At 56.5% G+C, this 25,789-nt stretch overlaps 1 protein-coding gene across 2 annotated transcripts; it reads left to right on the top strand.

Annotated features, from left to right (window-relative positions):
* The first annotated feature begins 1,683 nt into the window (after nucleotides 1-1,683).
* CCDC102A (coiled-coil domain containing 102A) lies at nucleotides 1,684-23,939 on the top strand. 2 transcript variants are annotated; one of them, XM_061173005.1, is made up of 9 exons: nucleotides 1,684-1,767; nucleotides 9,733-10,483; nucleotides 12,627-12,853; nucleotides 14,497-14,605; nucleotides 17,026-17,142; nucleotides 17,493-17,702; nucleotides 19,136-19,306; nucleotides 20,237-20,340; nucleotides 22,739-23,939. In XM_061173005.1, the coding sequence occupies exons 2-9, from the start codon at nucleotides 9,893-9,895 to the stop codon at nucleotides 22,866-22,868; spliced, it is 1,659 nt and encodes a 552-aa protein (XP_061028988.1). In that variant the 5' UTR covers nucleotides 1,684-1,767; nucleotides 9,733-9,892; the 3' UTR covers nucleotides 22,869-23,939. The 2 variants fall into 2 exon arrangements, with proteins under 2 accessions (XP_061028988.1, XP_061028987.1); XM_061173004.1 differs by lacking the exon at nucleotides 1,684-1,767 and adding an exon at nucleotides 1,922-2,011.
* The last annotated feature ends 1,850 nt before the right edge of the window (nucleotides 23,940-25,789 follow it).

Genomic DNA, 25,789 nt, shown 5'->3' on the forward strand with positions numbered 1-25,789 from the left:
TCCCTAGCTGACTGTCAGATGCTATTAACATTTAACCACACAAATACAAAGCAAATGGTTATGAGTGAAACTGCAAATCTTGCAAAAAGCGTGAGATTTCATGAAGTTGATGGAAGTGATGCCGTGGAAATGGAGCAGCAACTGACCACAGAGGAAGAGAACTTCTGTAAGAGAAATGACCAAGAACTTCCAGAGAGAATTGTTCGACTATCAAAGGATTCATAGTGACCATTGGGAGTGAAACCCCAAATACATCTGCAAAAAATGATCCTCTTGCTGCAAAGAGCCAATACTTTGTTCATTCTAATGCATGCATGATTGCAACCATAATCTAAATACAGGCATACCTTGGAGATATTTCAGGTTCGGTTCCAAGCCACCACAGTAAATCAAATATTGCAATATATCGAGTCACACAAATTTTTTTGGTTTCCCAGTGCATGTAAAAGTTATGCTTACACTATACTGTAGTCTAGTAAGTGTTCAATAGCATTATGTCTAAAAAAAACTTTTTAACTTAAAAATCTTTATTGCTAAAAAATGCTAACCATCATCTGAGCTTTCAGCGAGTCATAACCTTTTTGCTGGTGGAAGGTTTGAAATATTTTGAGGGTTATCAAACGGTGACACAGAGACACGAAGTAAGCACATGCTGTTGGTGCCAATAGACTCGCTCTAGACAGGGTTGCCACAAACCTCCAATCTGTTAAAACAAAACAAAACATCTTGTGAAGGGCAATAAAAAGATATATGCCTCTATTGTTAATTTTCGGTTCAAACTAATTTATCTTCTTCATTTTTAGTTTCTTTTCCCATGTAAAGTCCCAATACAGCAAGTTTCCCTCCACTACCTCTCTGAACTTCTGGTCCTCTTTTTAGACGGATTCACCTCAGCGGCCTTCTGGCGGACAGGATGTGGTAAGAACAGGGCCGCCAGGCGCCCGCCTCCCCCTCTCGCCAAAACCGAAGACACCCACTCCCAAGGGAGGAAGCCCCAAAGTGGCAGAGCGCACGCAAGGGCCCCAGAAGGTAACTGCCCGGGACCGCCCTGTCAGCTGCGGCCCTACCCTTCGCAGGAAGTACCCTGGCACATCCGAGAAAACCTCCGCCCGGCGGGCCAAGTGCCCCATCACACTTCTCAACACGCGCGAGGTTACTCTGGCCAACCCTTCTGTTGTACAAAGGGAAAACTGAGGCCCGATGAGGGGCAGGGACTTGCTGCTCCACGTCCACTCGGTGGCAGAGCTGGCACTGGGAAGAATGCAGGTAACAAAAGTGAACACTTAGTAAACACGCTCCACGTGCTGAGCCCGGGACAGCCGGTGCCCACTTCTGCTGCTGGGCGCCTAGTATGTCATTGGTGCAAGGAGAAACCTGAGGCGGGAAAGCCGAGCCCCGCGGGCGCCCCCAGACCATGCCTTCCTTCCCCCCCCCACTCTCGGCCCCCATGCTGGGGTGGGGCCTATGTCGGGGTCCGGCACGCTCTGTGCTGATCCCGCCGGCTCGGCCCGCGCCCCTCGCCCCAAAGTTAGGTTTGGGTCCCCCACCCCACCGACTAGGAGGGCCAGGGTCAGAGCCAGTCCGCAACCCGCCGGGGCCCCACCACCCCCGCCCCGCCGACTCCTCTCCCTCCCCTCCCCCCGGGAGGGAGGAGGAGACTCCGCGGCCCTCCCTCGGCCCTCCCGGCGGCGGCCGCAGCAAGCCCCGTGCCCGCTCCGCCCATCCGCGGCGGGTCGGACGTCCGGAGCCCGCGGGTCCCCGGCCGAGGTGAGCGGGGCCGCCAATGCAGGAGACCGAAAGCCACGGCTTCCCGGGAACTCCCTCCAGGCCGCGAACCTTCCGCGGGAGGGAAGGGGTTAAGTTGGGGGCGTGTTGGAGGAGAGGAGAGCACTGGGGCTCTCGCGTCCGCTGCAACCCCCAGACTCGGAGCAGAACTTCCTAGCCCCCTCCCCGGGTTCCCCCACCTCCTGGGGCCCGGGCCTCGGGAGTGAAGGGGCTGCGGGAGTTGGGGGTAAGGCAGGGCCGCCCTCGGAATGCAGCGGGCCGGGGCCGGACGGGAGGGGGGCGCCAGCGGGCGGGGGCGGAATTTGGAACTCTCCCGGGGGACCCAACGTGGTCACCATGGCGAGTGCGGGATGGACAGGCAGCGCGGGCCAATCGGAGCGAGGCGCCACTGCCCTAGGCCTGCGGCGGCTGCCAATGAGGGACCGCGTGGTGGGGTGGGCGGGACCGCGTCTCGAGGGGCCAGGAGACCCTCCTCCCTCAGCCCGCCGCTACCATGAGCTGGGAGGCTGGGGAGGGGGCAAGCAAGTGAGGTCTAAGGCGGCTCGTGGTCGTGGGAGGGCAGAAGGGGAATTTCTGGAAGGAGTTGGGGCAGGTGGAACGACGGCTCAGTGCGAGGAGAAGGGAGTGGGCCTCGGTTGCCTCACCGTTCTGATTGTACGAACGACTGGTGTCCGGCAAGCCCGTTCCCCATCCGGGGCTTCAGTTTTTCCGTCTTAAGTGTCGGTTATGTAGGGCTGTTGTGGAGCTTGGATTAGTTCGTATTGGCGCAGATTTTTCCCACTTGTTGGACAAAGCTTTTAGGTATCTTGTTAGTGCCTCTCCCCATCCTACAAGTAAGGAAACAGCCTCAGAGAGGGCACGGACTTGCAGATAGCACACAGCATAACACAGGCAGAGATGAGACTCGTGGGAAGTCTGCTGTACAAGAGTGAATAGTTCAAGGAGTTGCTCAGAGGCCCGGGGCAGGGGTCTGCCCCCATGAAAGGCTCCCATACTCTCCCAGCTATGCTTGGCCACTTGGCCTGATGACTGAGGACCCCATTGTGTAGGTGGTCCCAGGGGCATCTTGCCCCTCAGGTGATCACGACCCAGGAGGGGAGGCATCCTGTCCCAGCATTCTAGCGCCCCACCCCCAGCCCTACTTTGCTGCTGGTCCTCTATGTGGATGTGGACCAGTAGCTGTACCTCTGGGTCTCAGTTGGCCCATTTATAAAGAAGGGAGTTCTGATCGGTGATTTAGGATATCTGTGGCTCCTGGATATGAGATGGGGGTACCTGGGAACAGGCCAGGGGTGGCTACCCCCTCGGGCTCCGGTTCAACCTGCAGGCTCAGCTTACCTTCCTCCCTCCTTCTCAGTCCTCTCCTGGAGGTCCAGTGACTGGAGCGTGGGCAGCAGGTCAGAGGGACAGGCGCCCACACTTTGTGGGCTGACCAGCCTTGGACCCTGCATTTATCCAATCAGGCCGTCCTTTGTGGTTTCCTGCCGGGCTCTGCTCCCTGCCCACAGCCAGGCCTGTGGCCACAGGCCAGCCCCAGAGCCCCACCTGAAAGGTTCTGGGAGAACATAGAGGGTTTCTGAGCTGGAGGGAAGAGTAGGGCCACCAGGCACACTGGCCCCAATCCCCTAAACTGGGCCCAATCTAGGCCTCAGCATTGCTTACTCTTCTCACTAGATATGAGTCATCTAAACATGCTAAGGACGAAACACAAAGTTGTCCCCCTGTGAGTCAGGCTTCCTCAGGTAAGATGCCTGATCCTTGACCTGGCCATGAGATGACTTCTCACTGTGACCTTGGCCTCAGACAGACTCTGACACCTACCTGTCTCAGAGCCTGGCCACAGAGTGACTCCTGATCCTTAGGATGGCTCAACCCTCCCAGGTTATAGGCAACCCTTAACTGTTCATTTTCCATCCATCAACCTGGGAAGCATTTATGCAGCATCTGGGCCCTGTGCTGACAGCCAGCGAGACCAAGATGCCCTTGTGGACTTCACAGTGTGGCAATTGCTGAAGAACAGGGAGGTACCAGTGCTTTGGGAGCACTAACATACTCTGTGTACAAGGTCAGGGAAGGCTACCCAGAGGAGAGGTATCCCAAAGTAGGTCTTAAAGGATGCGTAGGAGTTTGCTGCTGGAGAAAGAAAGGAGAAACAAACATTCCAAACAGGTCCATGAGCAGCAGGAACCACTGGTCACTTTGTGTAGACAGGGCTGATGAGGGCCTAGCCTGAGGCAAATATCGGATCAAAACATTATTATTATTATTTTTTTAATCAATTTTTTTTTTTTAAATTACACTATACTAGGTGTGCTTTATTTATTTATTAATGGCTGTGTTGGATCTTTGTTTCTGTGCGAGGGCCCTCTCTAGTTGCGGCAAGCGGGGGCCACTCTTCATCACGGTGCGCGGGCCTCTCACTATCGTGGCCTCTCCCGCTGCGGAGCACAGGCTCCAGATGCGCAGGCTCAGCAATTGTGGCTCACGGGCCCATTTGCTCCGCGGCATGCGGGATCCTCCCAAACCAGGGCTCGAACCCGTGTCCCCTGCATTGGCAGGCAGACTCTCAACCACTGCGCCACCAGGGAAGCCCAGATCAAAACATTATTGTTTCTGTCCTATGAGTGGCCAGCTGCTGCCTGGAGCAGTGAGGATGGCTGCAGGGATGGGGTTCAGGAGCTCTGAGTCCCACGTGGCCCCGCTGCCCAGCTCAGGGGAAGTGAAGCCATGGTTCAGCCTTCTGCCCTCCACCCCACCAGCCAACTTGGAGCAAATCTTGTATGCAGGGCCTGTCCTAGTGGCTCTGGGTGCCACAAGTGTCCTACCTGGGTTGGGGGAAGCCTGGACTGCAAGAAGAGAGAGGGCAGCTGGCCAGGTCTGGCTGCGGAAGGTTATGGGGCTCTGCTCCCCGGCAGAGAGTGGGGCTGGGGAGGCCAAGGCGTTTACTGGAGGTGGTGGAACTGAGCTTGAAGCGTGGGTGGGGTTTCAGAGGCTGAGGGGGGCATCCCAAGTGGGGGAACAGCCTGAGCAGAAACCCTGAAGATTCAAGCAGGAATAGACCCGTCTGGCTGGTGGGAGGCAAGAGAGGAGAGGGTGGGTGGGAAAGGCTCTCTGGGCCTGTGGAGGCTGGTCCCTCCTCCACCTAATCCTTGGGAGGTGGTGACACCCTGCAGGAATCAGGAGGCCACCCCACACATACCTGCACACCCCTGGGGAAGAAGGCGCTGAGCCTGGTGGGGAAGGGCAGGCAGGGTAGGGCAGCTGGAGCTTGTCTCTACAACTGCAAGCTGAACCTCCGTGTGGCATCGACTCTCGGTGAGTGTGTACGTTACCAGGGCTTGGGTGTATGTGTGTGTGTGTGTGTGTGTGTGTCCGTCCATCCGTGTCCCCAAGGCTGTGTTATGTGAGTGGGGTGGGGGTAGGGGTGAGGGGAGGCGTTGCTGGGCAGTCTAGCTGCCCTTAAGTGTGTGTGCAGGGCTCCTGGTGTGCTGGGGGTGGGCTTCTCCAGAAAACCGACCTTGGGCTCCCATCCCCATGCCTTTACATGTGTGTGCACACACACCCTTCAGGGGACCCTGGGCCTGCAGGAGGAAAGGCGGGGGGGCTGTTCAGAGCCCCTCTGTCCCCACTGCTCCCTACCGCCAGCCCCCAGGAGGGGCCGGGCCAGGCTCCTGGGGAGGGGAACAGGAGCTGAGTCTGGAGCCCACCCCTGCCTTTAGTGTGGGCGCCTGGAAGCCATTAGGGGCCGGGGTGGCGCCTGCCCTGCCCCTGCGCGACAGGCTTGGGATTCCTGGAAGGAGTGGGCCACCTCTCCCTGCCAAGCCCCATGCCAGGCCTGGCAGCCCCCAGAGTGTCAGAGAGGATGTGGCAGTGGCCCCCCCCCCCCCGCCACCCTCTCAGTTTAGGGGCTGCAGGGCGGGCCCAGCAGACAGGGGCCTGGCCCTGAGCACCCCCTCCTCACCACCCCCCCTCCCCCGTTCCCAGCACAGCTCTGGTGGGGCTGCCGGGGCTGCCTGCCGGGCTGGCACTCGTATTTACTGCCTCCTTCCCCTCCCCCGTAGGCTCTCACATTGTTTTTCTTTTCCAAGAGCTTCTCCATGTGGAGCTGGGCCAGGAAAATGGGGCGAGGAGGAGTGTGAGTGTCCGTGTATGTGTTCGTGTGTATATGCTTGTCTTAGGGATGAATATGTGTCTTTGCATGTCTCTGTGTGTCCATCTTTGTGGGCACGTATATGTCTTCAGGTGTGTCTGTAACTCTGTATCTACAAGTGAGCGTCTCTCTGTGCATACATATAGTTGTGTGTGCATATGGGGCCATTTCTGAGTGTGTGTGTGTCTGCCCGTGTCTCTGTATCTATATTTACATGTATGGGGTTGCTTGTGTGTCTGCAGATGTGTGTCTGGGTGTGCACATGTCTGTGAATGCACATGGAATCTAGGCCAGCCACCTCATTGCACAGTTGGAGAGACTGAGTCACAGTGGGCACTCAGCCTTCCAGGGATCCCTTGGGGAGTCAGGGGTGTACAGGGACCTGAAACCTAGGTCTGTATGGCTGTGTCTGTGTGCATAACTTTGTGCAGGTTTTACTGGGGTTGAGACATGCATGTTTGTGTGTCTGGAACTATGGGTGGTGACAAGGCATCACCAGTTACTCATATGTCCCAAACTTGGATGATTAAAATGCAAATTCCCAGCCCCACACCTACTGAACATGATTCTCTGGGGGGTGAGGCCCAGGAACTGCATTTTAAGCAAGTGTCCGGGTGAATCTGAAAGACTCCTTGATCTAGAAGCGCTGGCCTCCCTCACCCCTCACCCCAGTTCTACAGGCGGAGAAACTGAGGCCCAGTATGGGGCAGTGGTTTACATGTGGTTGGTGACAGAGCTGGGCCTAGAGCTGGTGCCTGGTGAAGGCAGACAGTAAACAAACAGCAAATGCACTAGAGAAATGGAGGAGGATCACTGAGGAACTGTGACACTGATGGTCATGAATTGAAACTGACACTGGTCCACACAGTGGTGTAAAACCTGCGATGCCTGGTTATACGGGTGAAGGCAGGAGCAGGCAGAGCGGTGGAGGCGACCAGGGTTGGCGTCGCCTGGAGAGACAAGAACAGGTGAGACAGCTGGGGCGCTCAGGGCGTTTGCGAGGACAAGGTTGCGACCATGGCACGTAGCAAGGAGAGAAGGGACAGGGTGGGCGGTGGGGAGAGTGAACAGGCGGGGCGATCGGTAGGCTGTAGCTCCTTTGGAGACTGAAGAATTTTTGGTGTTGGAGCCCTAGAGGGAGTGAGCTTGGAACTGACTCTTGAGAGAGGTCACAGCTATTGGTAATGACAAAGGTTGTGGCCACTGGCATGATCAGGTTTGTGTTTTTATTTTTTTTAATAAATTTATTTATTTATTTTTGGCTGCGTTGGGTCTTCGTTGCTGCATGGGCTTCTCATCGCGGTGGCTTCTCTTGTTGCGGAGCATGGGCTCTAGGCGCGCAGGCTGCAGTAGTTGCGGCACGTGGGCTCAGTAGTTGTGACTCACGGGCTCTAGAGCAGAGGCTCAGTAGTCGTGGCGCACGGGCTTAGTTGCTCCGCGGCATGTGGGATCTTCCCGGACCAGGGCTCAAACCCGTGTCCCCCGCATTGGCAGCGGATTCTTAACCACTGTGCCACCAGAGAAGTCCCAGGTTTGTGTTTTTAAAAACTCACTCTAGCTGCTGCTCTTGAGAATGGATTTGAAGAAGGCAAAAAGGGGCAGGGGGAAGGGGCGGGGAGGGCGGTGGCTGCAGTCTCCCAGGTGGGAGATGATGGTGGTGGCCTTGACAGGTTAGTGGCTGAGGAGGAAGAAGGTGGATAGATCCACGTGATGTGTGGCAGACAGACTGACATGACTTGGAGGTGGGGAGAAAGCAGATTCCAGGATGTTCCCCACAGCATGAAGGAGTATGGAAATGCTCTTCTCCCAGAGGGGACATCCAGAAGGAGGATCCAGTAGTGGGGAGAGTGGAGACGGTGAATCCCATCCGACCAAGCTGAGTCTGAGTTGTCTGAGGGACATGCTGGTGGTGTGGGCGGTTCTGGAGGGCAGCCCGGGGTGGAGAGAGAGATTCGGGGTTATTGAGGACATGGCGAGATGGCTCAGGCAGGGGCAGCCAGAGAGGAGAAGGGGGCGAGGACTGGATGACACCAGCACTCCAGGGAAGCTGATGGGGAACAGCTGGAGAAGAGGAGGAAAACCCGGAGAACATCCTGGGAGAGAGCGATGCAAGAAAGGAGGGATGGAAGGTGCCCAGAGCTAGAGAGGGCACACCTGTGAGGGCTGAGACGTGCCCAGTGGGTGGGGCAGGGGAGCTGGAAGCCAGCAGGCAAGGCCTGATGAGAGAGAGAGAGGGAGGTGGACAGGGCGGAGACAGCAAGTGTGGACCACTCTGGATGGGCCTTGAAAGGGAGGAGACAGAGAAGTGAGGTGAAAGTGCCAGGAGAGACTTCAGCAGGTGGGGAGGCCCCCTGGAGAGGGATCATTGGCAGGGGTGGGAGAAGCTGGATGTGGGGGGACCTTTGACCCAAGGAGGGAGAGCCCCTCTGTCCTCTTAGGGGCAGAGAGGAGGGGGCCATGGGGCTTGGGGCAGGACAGGGAGGGAGTGCCAGCCTTACAGCTTCTCTTTTCACTGCAAACTCTGACATTAGATCACCTGCCAAGAGTGAGGGGCTTAGAGGCCGGAGGAGGGTGAAGAGGGGACACAGAGCGTTGGCCAGACAGTGTTGGGACACTGTTCCGGGTTGCTGAGAGCCCCACCAGCAGTGCCCTGATGGGTCCCTGAAAAAAGGAAGAGATGGCAATCAGGGCAGGGCCTTAGGGGCCGGGGTGAGGATCTGTGGGACAGGCCCAGCTGAATGGGGAAGGAAGTATGAGATGCCCTGAGGGGCTGCTCCTGGTGGTCAGCACAAAGCCACATGGAGGGAGAGTGTGGCAGGTTGGGGATAGAGAGGGGCACGTGTCTCACTTATTTTAAAGGGGATGTGGCCCGTGAACAGCAGAGCTCAGCGGCAGGCATGGGGGGCACCTCACCACACCGCACTGCCACCATCTAGACACCGGCTTATTTCTGTCGTACCACCAGTGCGTGCAGGTATTCACCAAACCTGCACCGGTGTTGGCGTTTGGACTTCTGGATGCTGTATCTGGATTAACTCCAGGGCTTAACTTTGCTGAGCCTCCCTTTCCTCTTCAGTAAATGTCTATAATTTCCCCCAAGTCTGTTGAGAGGATAGTTCACATAGCCATGGTGCCTGGCCCTCCATAAATGTCACTGTCATTGTCATCATGTGCTGGGACAAAGACCAGGAGCCAGCCCCTGCCCTCAGCAAACTCACAGCCTGGGGTCAGGATGGGGAGCACACAGGGACACAGATAAGTGGTACAGTGAGATTGGCTAGTGGAGACATGGGGTGGGGCTGACCACCTGGCCTGAGGGGGTCCGGGAAAACTTCTTGAAGAAGGTGATATCTCAGATAAGTTTTAAGCGTTTAAACTTAAACTTAAACGCTTAAGTTTTAAGCGTTAGCCCAGTGCAGGAAGAGGCTGGGAGGGGACTCCTGGCGGCAGGGCCAGCATGGAAGCATGCAGCATTCCTGGTGGAGAGAGAATAGTATAAGCCATTCACTGTATGAGATGGGACCTGAAGGTCAGGGACAGCAGATCAAGGTTTCAGGTCAGCTGCAGCTGCTGCAGGGTGAAGGGACTCAAGGGGGGAGTCTGGAGGCCAGTGAGGAAGCGGTTGCAGGCCCTTGCTCACCATTCCAGCCTCACTGGGGCTTCTGGAGGTGACCATTTTCACTCCTCCCACCTTTGCCCATGCTGTTCCCTCTGCCGGTTACTCCCTTCCCATGGCTGAGCTTAAGGATATGGACGGATGGTAGCCACCTCCTAATAATGGTTGTGTTCTCCCACAGGTTGGAGGAGGCGTTCCCCGCCCCGTGGCCGGGAGAGCAGCGGGTAGCAGTGGCCATCATGCACAGTGGTATCGCGTCCGCCGCGCGCGCCCCGCGACGCCTCTGAGTCTGGGAGTTCCAGCCCAGGGCCTGCGAGCCTGCCCGCCTCCGCGGCCACACCATGAGCCACGGGCCGAGCCCCCGGCTGGCCGAGTCCCCGCAGCTGTCCAAAGGTAGCCTCCTGACCATCTTGGGCAGCCCGTCGCCCGAGCGCATGGGGCCGGCCGACTCGCTGCCGCCCACGCCGCCGAGCGGCACGCCCTCGCCCGGGCCGCCTCCCGCTCTGCCGCTGCCGCCGGCGCCCGCGCTGCTGGCCGACGGGGACTGGGAGAGCCGTGAGGAGCTGCGGCTGCGGGAGTTGGAGGAGGCGCGCGCGCGGGCGGCGCAGATGGAGAAGACCATGCGCTGGTGGTCGGACTGCACGGCCAACTGGCGCGAGAAGTGGAGCAAGGTGCGCGCCGAGCGCAACCGCGCGCGCGAGGAGGTGCGCCAGCTGCGCCAGCGTCTCGACGCGCTCACCAAGGAGCTGGCGGGCGCGCGGCGCGAGCGCCAGGAGGCGCAGGGCGAGTGCGACGCGCGGGGCCGCGAGCTGGCGCGGCTGCGGGGCGCCCGGGGGGTCACGGACAGGACGCCTGACGGTCCCAAGACCGAGCCAGAGAGGGAGCAGGAGCCAGTGCGCGACGTCGGGTCGGAGAGACCCCAGGGCAGCCAGGTGCGCGGCGCGGGGGCGGGGCTGCTGGGCGGGGCCTTCGCGCTGGAGTTTAGAAGTGGGAGGGGCTGATTGACTCGGGCGGAAGAGGTGGCCGCCTGGCTCAGAAAGACGGGTAGTAAGGGCCGGTCCCGCAGCGAGGTTTCACCCCTTCAGGGGGTCGGGCTCTGCACTGCAGGGCCCCAGGTTACCTCCCTTCCAGAGACCGCCCCCAGGGCAGAGAGTCCCCGGTTCTGGTGGTCCCTCCACTCCCACACCTGAGTAGTCAACAGAACCAAGAAATCATCCTCTTTGAGCAAGAGCAGGTTCTAAGCACTTACCTGGAAGACATCCATTAGTAGCAGAGCTGAATCCATTCATTCGTTCAATTTGAATTTAGGGGAAGGGGGAAACATAAGAGGTGTCAATCAAAGCTGAGGGGTGGGGGATTATCAGGGCAATGGGAGCACAGAGGAGGTCCCAGATCCAGGCTTTGACGAGGGGGCTGCACAGAAGCTCTTCTGGAAGCAGTCCATTTAAGCTGAGACTAGGAGGATGCGGAGGAATTGGCTGTGAAAAGTGCAGGAATGCATTCCAGGTGATGGAAATTCTGTGCAAAAACCTAGAGGCTGAGAGTGCCTGGTGAGTCTGGGAAATGACATCCATGGTTCGATGGACACCTCCACAGGGTGCTAGGCTCTGCATGTGCATTGTCTGGTTAATTCTCAGAGCAACCCCAGGAAGTATTTCCTTTACAAACGAGAACACTGAGGCATTGAGAGGTTAAGTACCAATGGCTCCCAGCTGGTGACTAGAGTCACTGGGAGTTGACCCCAGGTGAACCCCAGAGCCCATGGTGATAATAGTCAGTATATCTGGAATATTAATGGTGTGTGTGGAGGGCAGCCTCCCCTGAACCAGCAGGCCTGTCACCAGAAGGCCATCTAGGAACAGAGTCCAGCCTCAGGTTGCTCCCAGCTCCGTCCCCAGGCAGGCCAGCTCCTCTAGCTAAGATTCTTGGCTGCCCCCTCTCCTCTCCTGCCTGTGGGCTAGAGTGGGCACTGCTGCCTCCTGGTGGCTGAAGCCCCTCTTCCCCAGGCCTGCATGGTGTTTGCAGTTGGGGTTCATTGCTTTTCTTCGGGACAGGGAATGAGAGCCCCTGTATACCAACCAGCCTCACGGCACTATTCCTGTTCTCTCCTTCTTCTGGTTATGAGTCACAGTCGAGGGGGTGGCAGGTACCAGCGGTGGGAGCTCTGGTGTTGCAGTCTGAGTTTGCTCTCCGGCCCAGCCGTGTCCTCTGTGACCCACAGCAAGTCCCTTCTTCCCTCCCTGTTTCCTCATTTGTGAATTGGAGCTTTGGACCAGGTGGCATCAGAGGCCCCCACCCAGACAGTTTGAGATACAAGAGGAGTAGAATCTCACTCCTCAGGGAGGCCTCAGGGCCACTGTCCCAGTCTGGATAGGGAAACCAAGGGCCAGTCAGGGAAGGGGCTGGCCCAGACTCATCTGGAAAGGCTGTGGGAAAAGCCAGGCTGTAACAGAGGCCATGGGCGTCTTGGGTCTGTAGTCAGAGGCAGGCCAGGGGGCAGACAGGGGCAGAGGGGAAGGGGAGCCTGGCAGGGAGGAAGAGGCCTCAGAGTTGAGTTAATAATCCCTCACTGCTTCCTATCTGGGAGCTGGTTCTGCTCGCAGAGGCCACCCCCCCTTCCTGTGCATCTTTTACCACTTGTCATGTTTCAGGTGTTTGCACCTGAAAAACGGGATCTTCGAGTGGGAATTCCTTTTGAGGGAATCTAGTCCTTATTCGTTGTAGGAATCCCTGCTTCTACATTCATTCACACCAGTGTCCCACCAAATGTTTGCATAGTTCCACTGACAGGGAGCTTACCACCTATTCTGGGGACTCTTCCAGGATTCAGGGAACCTTAGTGGCTGATTCTGTGTGCACTTCCAGGCAGTGCAGGGGGAGGGTGTGGCCCTACCTCTCCAGGGGTGGAGAAGCAGGCAGCAGAAGAGAAAACGGGGGTCCAGAAGGACTGTGTGACTTGCCCAAGGTTACCCACCAAGCTGATGCCAGACCCTGGGCCTAGGAGAGGCCACGATGAAGGCCAAGAGGGTGTGGATTCAGCGACCACTGACCCAGCCTCCACCTTGGACCCCACAGGAGCTGGAGCTGGTGGAGGGCCTGCTGAAGAGCAGACCAGAGGAGCCTGAGGGCTGCTGGGAGGCACGCAGCATAGGGGCCGGGGCCTCACGGGGCAGCTCCGGCCGCCAGGAGCGTAGCCGACTGCCCTGGGAGGACACCGCCACCATCGAGGAGGACGCCTCCAAGTTGACTGCCCTGCGGCTACGGCTGGATGAGTCCCAGAAGGTGCTGCTCAAGGAGCGAGAGTAAGTCCTGGGAGGCAGGCAGGGGCCGGGGGCCGGGCCAGGCCACGCCAGGGAGTGCTCAGAATCACAGAGTGAAAATCCGTGTCTCAGAAGGTGAGATTCACTGAAGCGGAATGGTACTGTTTCAGTCTTGGGGCTTTAGAACAGTGGTGCTCTGCCCAAGGACACAGTGTGAGGGTTTTTTTATTATTATTAATTCAAATAATACGTGTTGGGCATCAGGGTCAGGCTCTGCTCGGCAGTGAGGATACAGCCATCAGTAAGACCAGAAATCCCTGCCTTCATGGGGGGAGAGTGCCGTGGGCAAAAGTAAAACCAGGGAAGAAGGGATAGGGAGATTGGGGGGTTGCAGCTGGGAATTTGGCTTTGGACGTGTTGAGTTTGAGATGGCACGGAAGCAGTTGGGGACATGAATGAATCTGGAGTTTGTGAGATGGGTCTGGGCTGGAGGTAAAAATGCAAGAGTCATCAGCAAATAGATGATACTGAAAGCCGTGAGCTGGGGTGAGAGTGGATAGGGAGGTGGCCAGAGGATGGGGCCCTGAAGCTGACCAAGTTTAGAAGAAGAGGGAAGCAGCAAAGGAGACAGGAGAAGGGAGCCAGTGGGGGGCAGAGAAAGCAGGAGAAACTGTGTCACGGAGGAGGGGGTGATCAGCTAGTCAAGTAGGAAGAGGACTGAGCACTGAGCAGTGGATTTAGGATGTGGAGGTCACCAGTTACCTTGATCGGGGCACAAGCCTGATTATGATGAATATTTTGTAACACCCTCTTTTCTGTCCAGAAATTAAATACAAAGATAGTTTAACTTAACTACACACAGAAGTCTTTTAAAAATCAACATAATGCCCATGTGAAGATAGAGGCAGAGATCAGGGTGATGCTTCTGTAAGCCAAGGAACACCAGAAATTGCCAGCAAACCACCAGAAGCCAGGGGAGAGGCATAGAAGAGATTTCCTCTCACACCCCTCACGTGAAACCAACCCTGCCAACACCTTGGTCTTAGACTTGGAGCCTCCAGAACTATGAGACAATACATTTCTGTTTAAGCAAAACAAACAAAAATCAACCTATTGTACAAACTGAAATGTAAAGAAATACTAGACTTTCAGAATGGGAGACCAGCACGGTGTGGGGTTGGTCGTAAAGCACTGTGTGCTGGGGCCAGACACCATGCTTGTTACCCACAGTGCCTCCTTCACGTTCAGGACAGAGTGCAGGGTGGGGGTCACGAGAACACATGGGACTGCCACCCAGTGATGATGACAAGAGGGGACCCGTCCTTCAGAGAGTCACTGGACAGTGTTTTCCAGCTTTTCCAACTGCAAAGCTGTGTGTTCAAACCAAGCCTACATAAAACAGATAGGAAGAAATGGGGGTCTCATTTGGCAGATGAGCCCAGGGCCCAGTGCCCTGGAGGCCTGGTCACTTCACACTGGCAGCTGGGCACCTGTAGCTGTGCAGAGGGTGGAGCTCCAGAAGAAATGCAAAACCAGGGTGCCTGCCGCAGAGTGGGGTGCCAGGGCCTTGAATGCAGAGGCAAGCACTTTGGACGTGGGATTGACAGGTGCAGACTACATAGGAGGACTCAGCAGAGGGCCCCAGTGGACTCACCCCCATTTATCCCTCCCTCTCCCCTCCCCAGGGATAAAATGGCACTGAGCAGGAACATTGAGAAGCTGGAGGGGGAGCTCAGCCAGTGGAAGATCAAGTATGAGGAGCTGAGCAAGACCAAGCAGGAGATGCTCAAGCAAGTAAGTCCTGGAGACCACAGGGGCTTCCTGGAGGAAGCAGTGCTGCACTGTCGAATTTCAGCAGAGGGAATGGAAGAAAGAAGGGAATTCATTCATTCACTGTCAAGCACCACCCATGTGCCATGCAGTGTTCTGAGTACTGGGGCAGGCAATGTCCTTACCTTCAGGAGCTCACCTTAGGGGGGCCGTGGTGAGGGAGACCAACAGTAAGGAGGTAGATAAATTCAGAAGCTGTGAAGGAGTCAAAACACAATCAGAGAAATGAGGTGGTGGGTCATAGAAAGGCCTCTCTAAGAGAGTGACATTTGAGGCAAGACCTAAAGTGATTAGAAGAAGCCACCCTTGAGAAGAGATAGGGGCAGAGTTCCTGGCAGAAGGTACAGCAAATGCAAAGGTCCTGAGGCCAGAACAAGCCTAGCGTGTTCAGGAAATAGAGGCCAGTGTGGCTGGAGGATAGTAAGTGAGAGATGAGATTGCAAGGGGAGCTAAATCCCATAGGCCTTGTAGACCAAGATGAAGGGGAGGAGTCTGGACGTTCACTGGGCACATGGTGCGAAATCTCGCTGGAGCCTCACAGCAGTCAAGAAATCTGGGTCCTGATGTCCCCATCTTACAAATGAGGAAATTGAGGCTCCAGCTGGCAGAGAGGGGATTCCACCACTGCAGTCAGGGGACTCAAGGCAGGCAGGGGTCAGGCTGGGCTTCCCTTACTGCTTCCTGTGCAGGCCCTGATGGCCACCAGGGGGCGCAGCCACCCACGGAAAGCTGGGCTGGATCCCTGCTTTTCCAGAAGGCCGGAGGTTCACAGACCTCAGAGCCTGAAACTGTCCTGGAAAACCGGTCTTTAAGTAGAATCTCTTTAAGGAATCTCCTAAAATAGAGCTTCCCAGACGTCACCCTCATCCTCCTGAGTCAGCATCTTTGGGGGTTGGATCCAAGAATCTGTCTTTTTAATCTTTTCAAATTGTGTAATCTTTTGAAGAAAAGTGAGTAAGACACAACTGTGCAGATTTACAGATACATAATTATAAAGATTCTCATTTGTATCAGGCTTTCTTCCCTCAACATTCCATATTTAAGGCTCATCCATGCCATTGCAAAGAGCATTCATCTGGCAGTTTTCCCTGCTGTACAACAGTGAATCTGCACTATTTTAAAAGCACCCCAGGCGATTCTCATGTGACCAACCCCACACCCACAGGCAGACCCGGATTCAGATCCACTGGGTGCGTTCAGCCAGTGTTCACTGCCCTGGGCCCAGGCCAAACAGGGATACGAAGGCGGGCAGACAGACACGCTGTCTGTCCTCCCGAGCTTACATTCTTAGGGGGACGGGGGGGTGGAGAAGTACCCCTTCTAGGCAGGGAGGACAGGAGAGGCCTCCCTGAGGAGGCAGCATTTAGGCCAAGACCTGAGAATGAGAAAAGTCAGCCCTTCAAGATACCTCGGAACAGGGGCACCAGGCAGAGGGAACCACACGTGTGAAGCCTGCAGTGGACAGGAACTTGTGTATTTGAGGACTAGGGAGGAGGCCGAGGTGCGCAGAGCACAGAGGGCTCAAGGGAGAGAGGTGGGAGATGCGGTCGAGGGGAGACAGGTAGGGGTCCAATCGTGCAGGGCTTTACGGGACCATAGGGAGGGGTCAGTTTTTATCTTTTTTTTTTTCTTTTTAATTTTATTATTTATTTATTTATTTTGGCTGCATTGGGTCTTCGTTGCTGCACGCGGGCTTTCTCTAGTTGCGGCGAGCGGGGGCTACTCTTTGTTGTGGTGCGCGGGCTCATTGCGGTGGTTTCTCTTGTTGCAGAGCACGGTCTCTAGGCGCACGGGCTTCAGTAGTTGTGGCACGTGGGTTCAGTAGTTGCGGCATGTGGGATCCTCCCGGACCAGGGCTCGAACCCATGTCCCCTGCATTGGCAGGCGGATTCTTAACCACTGCACCACCAGGGAAATCCGTCAGTTTTTATCTTAAGGAACCTGGGAATGGAGATATGATTGGGTTTATCTTTTTTATTTTTATTTATTTTTTGGCCACGCCACATAGCTTGCAGGACCTTAGTTCCCCAACTGGGGATTGAATCGGAGTCCCCTGCAGTGGAAGCGCCGAGTCCTAACCACTGGACCGCTAGGGAATTCCCCTGGGTTTATCTTTTTTAAAAGCTCCCCCTGGGCTATTGTTGTGGAAAGTGGGTTGACTGGGGAGGTGGGGGGCAAGAGTGGACACTGGGAGGCTAGATGGTAATGAGGTAGGAGGTGAGAGATGTCAGAAGAGACAGAAGTGGTCAAATTCGGGGTCTGTTCTAGATACCCGGTGGCCCATTTGGGCACCACCTCAGGCTCCTTGCTGAGCCCTTCTGCACCAGTGCCCACCCCCCAGGGCTGGTGGTCCTCACCTAACCAGGCTGTGCTGTATCATGCAGCTCAGCATCCTGAAGGAGGCCCACCAGGACGAGCTGGGCCGCATGTCCGAAGACCTGGAGGATGAGCTGGGTGCACGCTCCAGCATGGACAGGAAGATGGCGGAGCTGAGGGGCGAGGTGAGGCCACTGGGAGCGCCTGGGGCTCGGGGGACCAGGGGCCCTGCCACCATCAGTCATTCACGTAGAAGAGGGCAGGAACCAGGCCTGTACACTAAGGGGGAACCAGCCACACCCCGAGGGTGCTCCAATCTGTAGGGGGTGGGCCTCTCTCCCACACGGAGACTAGAAGCGCCCTCACATCCTGCACACCGTGAAATAAGCCCGGGTTAATTATAGCCGCTGCAGCTGGACCTGCTTCCTGGAGCCAAAAAAACGGCTGCAGGAGGAGGTGTGGAGGGGGAGCCTCCAGCTCTGGCCTTCCGTGCCCCCTCCCTGTGGACCCCTCCCCCTGTCCTGCCCTGTTGCAGATGGAGCGGCTGCAGGCAGAGAACGCAGCCGAGTGGGGTCGCCGTGAGCGGCTGGAGACAGAGAAGCTGGGCCTAGAGCGTGAGAACAAGAAGCTGCGGGCACAGGTCGGGGACCTGGAGGAGGCGCTGGCCCGGCGACGGCGGCAGACAGCCAGCGCGCTGGACTGCGACCTGCGGGCCAGCCAAGCCGCGCTCTTCGAGAAGAACAAGGTGGGGCAGTGGGTGGCGCGGCCAGGGCTGGGGCAGAGCGCCTCCTGGGTGTCCAGCTCCAACCCGCAGGGGGCCAGGGACCGTTGAAGTAACAACTACGGACAGAGGTGGTAATCGCCCCAGCCGCGGCTCCTGCCGGGCACCCACTGTGGGCCAGGCTCAGTGATATCATAGTAGCTGCCTTTATGGGGCACCACTGTGGGCCAGGCCCTGTGCCGGTGCTTTTTGTCCATGATATCACTTAATCCACTCAACAGCCCTTTCATTAACACGACAAATGTTTACTGAGCACTGTGTGTAAGCCTTGTTCTAGGTGCTGGGGACACAGCAGTGAACGGACAGGAGGGACGTGGCCTCCCCTCATGGAGCTGGTGGCTCAGGGGGATGCAGGTGTTTTTCCCTCCCTCACACACTCACGCTGGTCACACAGCTCCGTGGCTGGGCAGGAAGAGGGAAGAGGGAATACCAGGGGACCTGGCTTAGGCCCCGGTCATGGGGAGATTTCCCTGAGGCAGTGACGTTTGAGCCCAGGTCTCAAGGGAAAGCAGGTGTTGACTGGTAGTGAACTGATTCCGGGAGAGAATTCGGAAATACTGTGAATGAACGTCCCATGGTGACAGGGACATGGAGCTTTGGAGGAGCAGGGAGGCCGGTGTGGCTGGAGGGCAGTGGGCAAGAAGGACGTGGTAGGTGAGACAGGAGCTCAGGGCCACCTTTGAAGAGTAAGAGGTAGGTGCAAGCAGGTTGCAGTTCTGAGCGCTCACTGGCTGCTGTGTGGAAGGCGGATAGGAAGGCAAGCCGGTGGGGAGTCTGTCGCCGTTTCCTGGGGCAGCGGGAGGAGATGGAGGCCAGGACCAGGCTGAGGTTCGTGGAGATGGAACAAAGAGGATGGATTCAAGAGACCTTTAGGTAGTGCCTGTCCCCATTTCATGGATGTGAAAACTGAGGCTCAGAGAAATCACAGAGCTCAGGGGTGGGCAGCTCCTCTCCTGGCTGCTCATCCTCTTCCCAGCCACTCTGGCTTCTGATCTCTTTTCTTCCGACACCCACTCCCCAGCTTAGCTCATCTGCAGACCCAGGGCTTTAATGCCATTTACACACCAAAGAGTCCCGACTTCACCCCTCCCCAGAAAACATGACTCAGCTCAAGTAGGCTGCTGGACACCTCCATGTCATCTCCAGCAGGTGCCCCAGAGTTACATGTCCAGAATGGAGTCACCAGTTCCACCCACCTCTTCCCTCATTGCCCCGCATGCCTTCTCACCTCACTAGACAGCACCTCTAGCCTCCAGCTGCTCAGCCAGCTCTAGTACTGGTATTTTAGACAGCAGATGGAGAGATTCCGGGCAAGAGAGACACCGGCACCCCTAGAACTGCCTGACCTCATAGAACTCCCTCGCACGAGCCCTCCCCCAATCTTTGCTCCCCTGCAGGAGCTGGCAGACCTGAAGCATGTGCACAGCAAGCTGAAGAAGCAATTCCAGGAGAAGGTGGCGGAGCTGGCACACGCCAACCGGCGGGTGGAACAGCACGAGGCAGAGGTGAAGAAGCTGCGGCTGCGGGTGGAGGAGCTCAAGAAGGAGCTGGCCCAGGCTGAGGACGAGGTGAGCACCTGCTGGGGCCCAAAGCACAGCCTGCAGACCTCAGCTGGGGGAGGTGGGAGTGGGGCTGCAGGGCCCTCCCATGTCGGTCCATGCTGGGTCCCTTGGCACAAGCCTGACTCTCAAGAGGGACCCAGGATAGAGCAGGTGGGTGGGTGACAGATGTTGTGTGGGTAGGAGGATGGGAAGAAAAATGGACAGACAAGGTGGATAAGTGGTTGCATAGATTAATGAATGGATGAGTGGGTGGATATGGAGTTGGTTAAATAGAAGGACAGAAGGATAACTCCATGGATGGTTGAACAGATGGATGAGGGAATAGGTGGACAGATGGATGGGAGAGGGAGAGACGATGGATGAGATGTAACAACAGATGTCTGATGGGTGATTGGTTGGATGGATGGATGGATAGATAGATGGGTGGATGGATGGATGATGGATGGATATATGGAAAGATGGATGACTGAGTGGATAGTGGAAAGATGGACAGACAACTGACTGGGTCAGTGGGTGGAAGAATGAATGGAGGGGGAGAGGACAGAAGGATGAAAGGACACAAGGGTAGGGTGAATGGGTGTCTGAAGAGATTAATGAATGGTGAGTGGGTAGGTGGGTATCTCCATGAGCAGATGGTGGATGGTCAGATGGACAGATTCGTAGGGTAGGTGGGTTGATGGATGGATCAGTCGCTTGGGGCGTTAGAGGATGGGTAGACTTGGAAGGGAGGGGCAACAGGAAAGAAGAGAAGCGAAAGGGATGTTTCCCTGGAGGAGGTGGGCCTTCATCTAGGCCTCAAAGGAGCGACAGGAATTGTTCTTGGGGAAGGTCATTCCCACAGAGGAACAGCAGGAGTGGCTGGTCCTAAGCAGATGGCAGGGCAGGCTGGCCCAGCCCAAGGTGACTCCCATGCTCTTGGCCCTGCTCACCCCCCAGTTGGACGAGGCCCACAACCAGGCACGTAAGCTGCAGCGGTCCCTGGACGAGCAGACGGAGCAAAGCGAGAACCTGCAAGTGCAGCTGGAGCACGTGCAGTCCAGGTGGGCCCAGCGTGCAGCCCCTCCGGGGGAGGACTCCTGGCTGGGGCACAGAAACAGGGCACAGCTGGAGCACGTGCAGTCCAGGTGGGCCCGGCGTGCAGCCCCTCCGGGGGAGGACTCCTGGCTGGGGCACAGAAACAGGGCACAGCTGGAGCACGTGCAGTCCAGGTGGGCCCGGCGTGCAGCCCCTCCGGGGGAGGACTCCTGGCTGGGGCACAGAAACAGGGCAGAGGCGCTTCCAGCCAAGGGAAGCCAAGGGTCAGGGGTCAGGGTTGGAGCCCTGAGTGGGGCTAGTGGGGAAGACAGAGAAGGAAGAGATCTGGACGTCCTGGGGCCAGAATCCTGTCCCCTCCAGGCAGGAAGGGCCAGGGCCAGGAAACCAGGGAAGGGAGTGCAGGAAGTAAGACCAGCTGGGAGCCTTGGAATTGTGTCGTGTGTCCAGAGGATAGGAGGGGCGGCCAAAGAGGTCAGGCCCAACATGGGGCAGCAGGGAGGGCCAGTGGGTCTGGGGAGTCTTTGATAAGAAGAACGAGCAGGCGGGGGTGATCCTGAAGGCCTGGAGGGCAGGGAACCATGGAGGAGCCCCGGCTTTGATGGCAGCCCCGACCCCCTCATCTGTAGACAGGACCCATCAGCCTCAATGAGGGAGGACCAGAAGGTCTGGGGGACCCACCCAGCACACTCTGCATCCCTCCCCTGCCTCCCTCTCCATCACAACACCCTGTGAATGGCTCTCTCCCTCGACTCCCCCTCAGAGACATGAGATGACAAATGATATCTAGTCCAAGCCCCTCCCCATTTCAGAAGCCCCCACCTGAGACTGACTCTTCCTGTGCCACGCCTGGGGCAGGCCCTTACCTACATCTTCTTATTTCATGGAATAGACAGAGCCCAGGCTCTGCAGCAGGCTGCCTGGGTGGTTGGGAATTCTGGTTCTGCACTTAGTAGCCGTGTCATTTTGGGCCACTTACTTGACCTCTCTTGGTCAGAGTTTGCTCATATGTAAAATGGGCCTGATAACAGTTTTTATTACCTCTTGGTTGTGGGAATTAAATGAGCTGATCTATGCTTATAAAAGTACCTGGCACATAATAAATGCTAAATAGTAGTGGAGCTTTTGTATTTGGGTAAGATATTGTGCTGTAAGAATCATGCTCCTATGAGAGAAGGAAAGGGAAAGATTTTTTTCCTAGGGGGCTGGCAGACGAGGAAACTAAGGCACGAGAGGGTAAGTCCTTCCACAGCTACGCAGCTAGTGGGTGGTCAGGCCAGATCACCCCCTGCCATCTGCCACCTGAGCCCTCATTTACAGAGCATGTACTATGTGTGCTGAGTTTCTGTGGCTTAGAGTACAAGCTATGGAGCCAGACCTGTCAGCTGTGTGCCCTGGCCAGCCGAGGCTCAGTTTCCCCAGCTGCCTGGGATGCTGCCTGTAAAGTGTTGTTCAGGGGCCCAGGCATGAGTCCAAGTCAGGCTCAGTGTCTGGCCAGCTCTGCCCCCCCCACGTCCCCTTAGCCCCACCCAGCACACACCCCTCCAAAGGCCGCCTAGCCTCAGGGCTCTCCCGCAGTCTTGGCCACATTCTCTGGGAGCCATAAACTCCCAGAATGGGCAGGCAGACTCTGCCCAGCCTCTCAAGTGCTTCCATCAGGGAGGGCGGGGCTGCCCGGGACCGCTGCCTTATTTTATTTCCCAACTTTTTGTGCTTTAATGTTCCGGGGACACTCACTAAATCACAGTGCAGTAATGGAGGCCCCCGCCTGTGCCCCTCCCTGCCGTGTTAATAATTCATGCCTTCCAGTAAGATGCAGCCTGGGCGGCTACTCCGCTGGGGGTGGGGTGCAGGGGAGCCAGGGGAAAGGGGGGATGGGCATTTCCTCCACCAGCTCTTCTTAGAGGGAAGTTTGCCTCATAAATTTTGGCTTTAGGAATTTTAATTTGGGGACGAACTAGGGTGGAGCGCTTTCTCGCTGACATTAAGGATGTAGGGGACTCAGAACCCACACCCCCAAACTCTCTCCCTGTGGGCTTGGGAGCCTGGCTTGGGTTTGAATCCCAGCAGCATGACCTTGAGCCTGCTGCTTCACCTCTCTGAGTCCCTGGCCCACTCCAGAGCCAGCCATCCAGTTCAGAGCCCAACACCTCTCACTGCTGTCTGTGGGACTTCGGGCAAATTACTCAACTGCTTTGTGCCTCAGTTTCCTTGTCTGTAAAATGGGGGTGACAGAAGCACCTCCCTCATTTCAGGGGCTTCTGGGAGGATGAAGTGAGGTGCGGTAATGTTTGTAAAAGGCCCAGTCTGGTGCCTGGCAGCAGGGAAGCGCTGGGGGCGGCTTAGCTGCTGTCAGCACCAGCTGATGACGCTCACCCCTGACCCGCCTGTCACCCCACTCCACAGGCTCCGCAGGCAGCAGCAGAACGCCCCCCTCTTTGGAAAGATCCGCAGTGCTCGCTTTGGCGCAGAGGAGGCAGGGGATGGAGCCAGCGACCTGGACGAGGATGAGGACCTGCAGATCCAGGTGGCCTAGAGCCCCCGGGTGCCCAGGCTGACCAGCCAGTTGAACTGATGCAGCTACCTGTGCTCGCTCTGAGAGCAGACCACGGTCCCTGCCACAGATGACTTCCTTCTCTCCCACAGTGGGCATCGGTGGTCCCACCTTACCTACACTCTGTGAAAGGGAAGCCATGGCCTATGTTTTATATATATATATATATATATATATATAATATATATATATATGCCTGGGGTCCTTGGACCCATTTGGTTTTATAGACACAGGACCACTCTGAGGCCCACTCTAGGTGCCCCCCCAACCCAGGACCTTCTTGCAGGGGGAGCGGGTGTCAAAGGAGGGCTGTTGGGACCTCCACCCAGGCTGCCTCTCTGGGCCTTAGGGGTCGGGCGGGGGCTGTGGCTGTTCATAGTACAATGTGATAAACCCAGTCTTTTGTAATAAATGGAGTTCAGGTTCTCGGGCTGGAGTCCTGAGAGTGTGGCAGATGCGGGCACGCAGTGTGGGGGACAGACAGGATCAGCCTACCTCTGGCTCCGAACCTGAGCTCAGGAATATTGATATTAAGTCACTTGAATGACTTAATAAATGAATGAACGTGAGAAAGAATGAATGAATGAACACTGGAACTGCTGAATGGTCTGGAATCCAGCTCCTTTGAGGGGAAGGAAAAGGGATGGCGCATGTCTAATCTGGAGGAGACTTCAGTTCTGGCACCAGATGAATTCAAATCTCTGCTCTGCCTCTTAACTGGCTGTGCAACCTTGGGGAAGTTAATTGCCCTCTCTGAGCCTCAGTTTCTCCATCTATAAATTAGATGTCTCATAGAGCCATCAGGAGAATTCGGTGAGTTCATCTGGAGCTCAGTAAAGGTTAGTTATAATTGAAATACTTGAAGGTATGCCCTGGAGAGGGGGGCTTTGCCAGCTGGGTCCGGCCGTAAGGGGTGAAGTTCAGGCAACTGACTGGTGGGTGTTTACCCAGAGGTAGGTATGAACACAACAAATAATAAATCCTTTTATCATTCCCCTAGCCCTGCTCTAGGTAGTGAAATTACAGGTAATCTTATTTTTGATACTTAATTTCTAAACCTTCTATGACCAGCCAATTTATATTAAATCTGGTGGAAAAGGTTATTAAAAACACAGTAGCATGTATTTTTGAATCTTCACAAGTTGAGGTGGCATTTGAGACACCTGCCCTTGATGGGAGTTTTACATGAATTCTTGGCACCAGGGCCTGCTTTTCTGCAGGAGGAGGCCCTCTCAGAACTGTTCTAGCACGCGGGCCGTGGCGAGTTCCCTGTGTTCAGAGGTGAGTACGGAGAGGCTGGGCTCGGATCAGGGACCTGGCACCAAAGAGGAGTTAAATTCAATTGACAGAAAAAAAAAATTCAATTGATAGAGGGGCTTCCTGCCCCGAGTGGCAGCTGCACTAAAGGACTTCTCTCTTGTTGTGGCCCAGTCTGAGGGATCCCTGGGGCCATGGTGCCGGGACCCAGTGGATGCCACAAGCCCTGGGGGCTGAGAGGAGGGGAGAGGCAGGCCCATGAGCCCAGCAGGGAGTAATAAATATGGGCACCAAACATGTCATGTCCCCTGTTGCCAAACCCCTGTTGCTAACCATGCTGGAGAGGTGGGGTTTGCTGTCATGGCAAAGAGGCCCAGGTCCCCTCCTGTGCTCTGAGGGGGAGAGGAGGGAGTGGGCAAGACCCAGCCACCGGGATCCACACCGCCACCCACCCCCGTGGGCCTTTCCTCACAAGCCAGGGCCAGCAGAAAAGGGAAAAGGCGCTGCGGGAAGAGGACCATTTCCTGCCGGGGGGTGGGGGGGGGGGGAGGGGGTTTCTTTCTGTTTTCTCTCCCGAACAGGAAGCGGGCCCTAGAAGAGGCTGAAAGTGCTGCCCTTTGACCCCCAGGAGCCAGGAGCCAGGCGCTCACTGACAGCAGCCGTGAGAGCCGCCCCTGAGCCCCCAGGCGGACCTGCCATTCCCAGACACAGAGCAGAGCGTCCGGCACAGCAGGCTCTCCCAGACTCCCTGGCACCTCCAGCGAGATAGTGTGGAGCAGGGGCCCCATTATAGCCCCTGTCTGCGGGCGGGGCCGCTCCTGAAAGCATCACAGAGGAGAGGGTCTGGCCTTCCGCCTCCAGTGTACAAGGGAGACCAGAAGCCTTGGGAGGGAAGCACAGCCGCAGACACAGGTCTGGAAGATTCTCTGGGCCTGGAACTCTCGCTGCCTCCCTGCTCACAGCCCTTCCGTCCCGGTGGTCATGAGAGCAACATCTGCCAACAGGAGCATCAGCTTTGGCTCCCGTGATGCTTTAAAAGCTATATTTAATGCATTGCTAATGTTAATAATGGGAGGTTTTCTCATAAAAAATGTGGGTTTCCCCCTCTTGAGAAATCAGCACCTCAGACCATGCTGGGCTCACACTCCTGCGTGGCTGCAGCCGCAGGGCTGAGAGGCAGGTGCTCTCCAGAAGGGGGCGCAGCCACCCGGTGAGCCACAGTCCCCACCGCTCCCTGCAGCCTTACCTGCACCCTCCTCGTCTCTATTACCGCCTGGCCCCCGAGGCGTGTGAGTGCCCTTCCTCTGGCCTAGTCCAGTCTTTCTTTGAACAGGTGAGGAAATTGAGTGGCTGAGAGGGGCGGCACTGGCCAAAGTCGGTGTGAAGTATAGCCAGGCCAAGTATACGTGTCATTCTCGGTATCAGAACTCCTGCAGGCTTCTTGTCACCACAGGGGTGACTGCCGAGAACAGGTAACATGTATTGAGCCACGCCATGTGCTTTACGGTCTTGTGAGGCAGGCACTCCCGTGGTCATCTCACTTGACACCAAGGATGCAGAGGCTCGGAGGGAGCAAGTAACTATCCCAAGGCCACACAGCTGGTTAGTGGTGACCCTGGCACTCCAGGTCAGGCAGTCTGAGGCCA

Source organism: Eubalaena glacialis, chromosome 18 (genome assembly GCF_028564815.1).
Source record: "Eubalaena glacialis isolate mEubGla1 chromosome 18, mEubGla1.1.hap2.+ XY, whole genome shotgun sequence".
Taxonomy (NCBI): Eukaryota; Metazoa; Chordata; class Mammalia; order Artiodactyla; family Balaenidae; genus Eubalaena; species Eubalaena glacialis.